The sequence below is a fragment of the Nicotiana attenuata genome, chromosome 12 (assembly GCF_001879085.1).
Source record: "Nicotiana attenuata strain UT chromosome 12, NIATTr2, whole genome shotgun sequence".
Classification (NCBI taxonomy): domain Eukaryota; kingdom Viridiplantae; phylum Streptophyta; class Magnoliopsida; order Solanales; family Solanaceae; genus Nicotiana; species Nicotiana attenuata.
In genome coordinates this window covers 44712980-44720208 of record NC_032000.1, presented here as the reverse complement: position 1 = coordinate 44720208, position 7229 = coordinate 44712980, and the positions used below count along the sequence as shown (strand labels likewise).

The window sequence follows — 7229 nt, the reverse complement described above, 5'->3', positions numbered from 1 at the left end:
TTTGGGCCTGAGGCCGCAGTTTATGCTTTATGCATCTTTGGGCCTGAGGCCGCAGTTTATGCTTTATGCATTTTGGACCTGAGGTCGCAGTTATGTATACGTATACTTGGGCCCGAGGCTGCAGTTGTGCACATATATATATTGGGCCTGAGGCCGCAGTTTAATATTCAGATAAACAGGTTGTTCATCATTCAGAAGAGGGAGTATTCATATCCTTACTTCCTTTGTTCAGTTCAGTTATCAGTTATCATTTCAGTTACCAGTTATCAGTTCAGTTATCAGTTATCAGTTCAGTTATCAATTATCAATTATCAGTTCAGTTATCAGTTATCATTTCAGTTATCATCTATCAGTTATTAGCTTTCAGTTATCATTTCAGTTTCAGTTTCAACAGTTATCATTTCAGTTATCAATTCTCAGTTATCAGCTTAGTTTTAGTTTCAACATTTATAATTCTTTTTTTCAGTTGCTTTACATACCAGTGCAATTCAAATGTACTGACGTCCCTTTTGCCCGGGGCCTGCATCTCACAATGCAGGTAATAATTTACAAGTTGATGATTCAGAGCGCTAACAATCTCGTACCAGCTATTTGGTGATCCCCAGTTCTTTCGGGGCATTATCATTACTTTACAGCCTTTCAGTATTTATAGATAGTCAGTGTTTTCAATACTTCTATAGAGGCTTCATAGACTAGAGTAACAGTTACACAGAGTCTCAGGCTTTTCATATTAAGCTATGTTGGCTACAGCGATGTTTTAGTATTTTCGCACTTTGATTTATATCATCTAGACTTTCAGTATATCAGCATGTGTTAGTTTATTTTCCGCATTCAGTATGTTATGATACCACATGTTGATTTAGCCAGCCAGTTGGTTCGCTCGGTCACATGTAGTCAGGCACCGAGTGTCGTGTTACGTCCAGGCCCAGGTTCGGGACGTGATAGTTGGTTTATCGGTGTTTCATGGTATATTTTTGTTGGTCTCGCTGAGAAGTATTAATTGAGTGAACTTTCATAATTGCATAGCTTCTGTTTGCTTTGGTTTGAGGATTAAATATTGTGGAGGGTTTTGAGCTAAATTGTGAAATTCCTGTTCTTATTGTGTGATTGGTATTGATGGTGCAATCGGGGTGCGCGCTGCAACAGGAGAAATAAGTGTGATATATTGAGGAGGAATAAAAGTGAAATGCTATTCATATTGATAAGGGTGATATATTGAAATGGAATAATAAGGGTGAATATTCATATTGATATTGATTATATGGTGGGATCGGGATGCGCGCCGCATCAGTTTATGTGTTTATGTACCTTTCTTTTACTGTGCAAGTTATTCTGTAATTTCGCTTTGCATTTAAGGATTGGTTATAGTTGGTCACTGATGAGATACCGAGTTCTGTATTCTTTCCTTGTAAGTTACTATTTATTTGTTCCGTCCTTCTTTCTGTTTTATTATGCATTGTATACAGGTTATATTGTAACTGCCCTGCCGTAGCCTCGTCACTACCTCGTCGAGGTTAGGCTCGGCACTTACCAGTACATAGGGTCGGTTGTACTGATACTGTACTCTGCACTTCCTGTGCAAATTTTGGAGCTGGTAGTGGCTGATCGAGAGGTCGGTTGTAGACATTTCATCTAGGAGACCCATGGTAGTCCTGCTGGCGTCCGCAGGCCCTGGTGTCCCCTCCTATGTTTCTATATTCATGTTTTCTTTTCTTTCGAGACAGATGTAATTTCTTTCAGACCAATGTTTGTAGATATTCATAGTATGTTCGTAGATTGTTACACCAGTTTCTGGGTAGTAACAGTTATGGTATTGTTAATAGTATATAGATGTCAGATTAATTACGTACTTCCGCATTTATTTCAACTTGATTTTGTTTTATTAATTTAATCTATAAAATATAAAGGAAAAAGGTGGATAAAGCTCTAACGCTGGCTTGCCTAGCGAGTGCGATGTTAGGCACCATCACGGTCCCGATGGTGGGAATTTCTGGTCGTGACACTAGGTTAGCAAAAATGTTATATACATTAACAAGGTTAAATATTTAGTCCTGTCACCCGCAGTCTCAAACTAGACAAAAGTGCCATGGCTAAATGATGATTGCAAGTTTCTTGCGTGTAAGGCTCATGTTCCAAGGTTTTTACATATCGGCATACCAATCCAACAAGTACATGATACATGTATTCACTATTCACAAACATGGTTAACACTGAACTGTAGTTAATTAATATAGATTATCACATTAATTTATCACTTAACCATAATAAATTAATATAATTCAGTGTAAACATCCGGTATATAAATATAAGTACTGCTCTTAATCTCATATATGTGAGTTTCCTTCTTTCAAAACTGAAAAACTTGGGTGTCGAGGATTTTGGATTGAGATAATATTCAACTTTTATACATTTTTTTGTTTATTGTATCATATATTTTATGAAATTTATAGTTTTGATTTTTGGGAGTTATAGTCTATCTAATTCTATATTCACTTATGGGGTTGTAATTTAGCTATTAAAGATATGTTTTTCTTTTATGTTATTCTTATCTGAGTTGGTGGAATTCCCTTATCGAAAATGCTATTTCACTTGTGCAACTTTAATAGAGAGGGTGTGATTCTCTACATAAAAAATATGACTATTAATTTTACATGTGAACTTTTTTTAATATATAGAAAAGAATGCCATTCCCCTAGTGAAAATATTATTTTTACTTGTGTTGTTAATAATGGAGATGTGATTTCTTGTTGAAAATGTTGATTCTGTTTGTTTCTTCTCAAAAGAAGTAATTTTCATATTTGCAATTAAAAACCTATTAAGTTGAACTGGATATACGTTTCTAACAAATTGTATAGTCAAAATAAGGTGTACATTAAAGAAAACGTGGCACTGCCATCTTCAATTCCTGGATCCGATCGGCTGAATCTAAGGCTACTAAGTTTTTGTCACAATCTTGAATATGGAGATAAATTGACCTCTCTAACTGAATGCTAAATGTTACTGTACTAAGTTTTGTTTTAATTGTTGATCTTCTGCTCGAACGCAGCTAGATCTCTTGGAACAGCTCACATCCAGCGGCTCAGCAGTTAGTGGCATATATTCTCAGTTCTCCTCGTTTGATGGTTTAGTACTCTTTTTCCTGATAAGCAGTATCATTAAACTGCTATAAGAAAGTACATACATATGTACGCTTATGGACTTGAATGCCCTTTAGCATTATAGGGATCTATGGAGTCCACGATAAAACTTACATCATCTAAAAAAGTCAAATTAGACCGGGAATTTAACGATCTAGCTATTAAGCAAAAGCCTCTGGACTATGATCATCGAAGCATCTGCAAATCTTTTCCTTGCGAACTGCCCATAATACCAGTAAGTAGGAATTGTCTTCCAGGCCATCCAGAGGTGTGCTTTCGTACTTTCTGCCACTGTCGATGAGTTATATCATTCACTGACCTTGGTGTTATAACCGACTCTACTCCTACTGCGTTAGCGACAGTCGTACCATTATTTTTGGTGCAGATGTCACCCACTCTCACCTTGGGTAGGACTCTAGCCCATCCATTGCTGCAGTGGCAAACTTAATGACAAGGCAACAACATGCCAACCAGCAAAATGAATTCTCCACAGCAAAAACTACTGGGGTGAAAACAGAAGTGGCTCCAATTCAAAGCTTCTCCTAAGATGGCTACAATTGGAGGAAATATGGGCAGAACCAATTGAAAGGAAGTGAGAATCCTCAGGATTTCTCATTTCTGTTTAACCATAAATCAAACAGATATTTCCACGAACATTATCTGATTCACTTACCTCTTCTTCTGTCATCCTTAGAGGAACCACCATCCTAATTTATAAGCAAATCACACTAGTGCTAACCACATTCCAAACGAAAACAAATCCAATGCCTATAAATTGTACCTAAAATTGCCTGAGCCCTGCACGCGACCTCCCACTTTGAATGCCATAAGCAAAGCCTATATACTTTGGCCAATCATCAACCATGTAGAAGACGCGACTGAGTCTTGGATTTGCCACTACACCAGCAAGAATCGCGCCTAAGGTTCCTGCTACTGCGTGTGTGTCCAACACTGCCAGGGTGTCGTCTACTTGTTTTAGTAACCACATTTTCTTGTGTAGGAACATCATACTGAACCATGGAATGCATCCGGACATTAACCCCACTAGTATTGCCGCCCAACCTTGCACCACCCCTGTTGAATTTTCATGTTAGAATTCTTTAATCACATATTGGCCCACAATTTTTTTCCCATGGTCCAAGTCTATAGGTCTTAACACTGCTGCTCTGTTTTTACTTTTTAGAGTTCAATCATCTATAATTACAGGCATAGAGAAATCAAGAATACATGCAATGAGCTCACTTGCATCTACTATATGAATCATGGACTATAAATATGAATAGAGAAAAAATTATTTTCTATACTTTGAAGAAAAGTACATGAAAAACATCACTTTCTCTGCAAATAGCTAAAATACATCAGTGCATTTTACGAAAACACTAACATTTCCGTGTGCATTTGTCATACAAAAACAGCCTACTTTAAGGCCACAACATCCACATATATGTTCATTTGTGGATATTCTACGAGGTAAAAATTATCATTGATAATCATCCACACCATAGTCTGACGATCAAGTTCACCCATGCTCAAAAAGAATTTCATTCTCTTCACATCGTGAGTAATTCCCATTGCAGTCTTGACTCGCTGATCCGAGCTGTATAATTTAAAAGCTGGGGATCCAAGGATAGAAAAGATCTTACCATGAATATCAGATACGTCATGCTCCCCTAACTTGTCAATTAAAATACCCATTCCCCTTAATTTATGTCTTTAATTTCAAAATTTCAGTGTTAGAAGTTAAAAAAAGAAAAACAGAAAACAAGAGGCACTGCATCATTCAAAGAAAATCAAAGAATTTCTTATTGATTGGTAAAAAAGAAAGGCATACAGTAAGAAGAGGGTATTAGCCACTGTACATACAAAACAATATTTGAGGGCCTACCCTATCAAAATACTACTTAGTATTTTAGTAGTCCACAACGTTATTAGCATGTAACTCCAATAAATGCCTTAGACCATCTCTAAATCGCCCATAAACCTTTGAACGGTGCCCTTTTGCTGCAGCTACATGAAGATCTTGTTCGAACTTGAACTCAGGAAATACAAAACCCATTTTGCTGAAGAGAGTATCAATCATATTCATCGAAGCCTCCGGTGTCAGTCGAAATCCATCCCAATGTATATGCGAAGCCCTATCAGAACATGCTACAAATCCTTTCTCTCCACACTGCTTTAGAGGATCAAAATTAAAAGGACCGCTTCCAGCACTACCGCAACAAACCTTCATCAACGTCTTAGTCTTGAATCCCAAGAATGCATGATTGCGTAGAACCACCATAAACGCCTTGTAATAATCTGCATATATGATCTCAACTTCAGGGTACTTCAATCGCAGCTCCTCCAACGCTTGCCATAGATGATCATTGTGCAATGTTGCGAACAAATTTAGTCCTTTGTGACATTTAATTTTCCTGCTATTGTCGTCTTCGGGAAACATTGTTCGAAAACCTGGAAGGCAACCCATGGGAGTAATTCCAGTAACCACAAAGTGTTTGGCCTCGGCTTCTTTGATCAGTTGTTCGATAGAACTCTTGATTGTCTCCACAACATCAGGGACAAGTTTGGACACTTCGGAAATAGATTTTGTATGTAAAAGAGAGTGCTTGTAATCATTAAAACCAGGCTGATCCATATAGACGATAGCTTTCTGAAGAACTTTGTTCCTGCCGCAGTCATGAAAAGAGAAGCAATCCTTATAGAAGAGTTTCATAAAGGCGGAAATCTCCGAGTGATGAGACTGCTGAGGCGCCGGGATGCCATTCTTGATGAAGGAAAAGGGACTCATAACTGTTACTCCAGGTGTCATGAAACTAATACCGGACTCAAACTCAACGCCTTCTTCGGTGTAATGTTATAGAGAAGGCAGACCAAGCACAGCGGCTAAATGATCAGAAGTAGAAGCAGAGTCACTGTCTCCAAAGCTGTAAATGGAATAAAAAGGGGAAGATTCTTTCTGTGCCTTAGCGGAAGAAGCAGCCAAAAAGACTAACAGCAAGATGAGGAAGAAACAGTGGTTGGTAAGGGAAGCCATTGAAAGAGAAGAAAAAACGATGAAAACATAGTTTAGGTTAGTGGTAGTATTTATAGAGGTCCTGTGAGCGCTAATGTGTTAAACCAAAAATCAGACAAAACTGTTAGAAAAATAAAAGAAACTGGAAAAACAGAAGAGTTCAAGAAATATTCCGAGTCCACAATTTTCTTGTGTGTCCTTAAGGAATTTTAACCCCCTCACACGTTGCCAAGGTAATGGATTAAATCCTCCCAGGATAAAACGGAATAAACCTTCCTGCAACAGTGGCAATACAAACTGCAGGATACCAACAAACTCAAAGAACAGAGCAAAATCACACTTACGAATTTGAGAGAGAGAGACTGCGAATTAGGATGCAGTATATTCAGAAAGAAAGAAGTTTTGGAGTGCTTTTCATGTGTAGAAAATGGAGCCTTGCCTCAGAATTTATAGGCAATTATCAGAAGAGGTGTCTAGAAAAGATGCCTTTTCAGAAGAATACGCTGCCTGCCGCGGTTCTACCGCGGTCGCGGCAGAACCGCGGTCGCGGCAGAACCGCGGTCAGAGGGGCTTTCTGAACCTGCCTGCCGCGGTTCTACCGCGGTCGCAGTAGAACCGCGGCCAGAGAGGCCCTCTGAACCTTCAGCAGCAGGGTTCTGGCGTATTTTCAGCAGTGATTTGGCATTTAATAATAATTAAATAAATTTTGTCCAAAAATAATCTTATCAATCATTTGACAAATCCGAAGCCGAGCGAGCGACGACAACGGCGCGAGGGTTCATTCTCTTCAACTCCTTTTATGAGCTTTAAGAAGTGATTCTATATATAATCACACAAATGTGGTTGTCTCTCACCAATGAGGGACATAGTGCAAGACAAAAGTTCACTTCTTCAAATTTTCAATTTCACTCCATTTTATTTCCCTCCATTTTCAATTCACACTTTTCTACTTTAAAGCCCAATGGCTTAAAGTCCAACAGGTCTCTCATCCGTGGAGTTTAAGCAATGTTACGGAAACCTAGTAGTAATAGGAAAAATTCTGACTGCGACAGATTTCCATATATTCTTTATTTTCTTAC

General features: G+C 38.3%; 1 protein-coding gene across 1 annotated transcript; it reads right to left on the bottom strand.

Annotated features, from left to right (window-relative positions):
• Window positions 5047-5946, bottom strand: LOC109236077 (GDSL esterase/lipase At1g28640-like). The gene has a single exon (XM_019402302.1). It carries the CDS (start codon window positions 5944-5946, stop codon window positions 5047-5049), a length of 900 nt encoding a protein of 299 aa, XP_019257847.1.

Coding starts and splice junctions, on each gene's coding strand:
- LOC109236077 (XM_019402302.1), bottom strand. CDS start 5,946: ATGACACCTGGAGTAACAGTTATGAGTCCCTTTTCCTTCATCAAGAAT.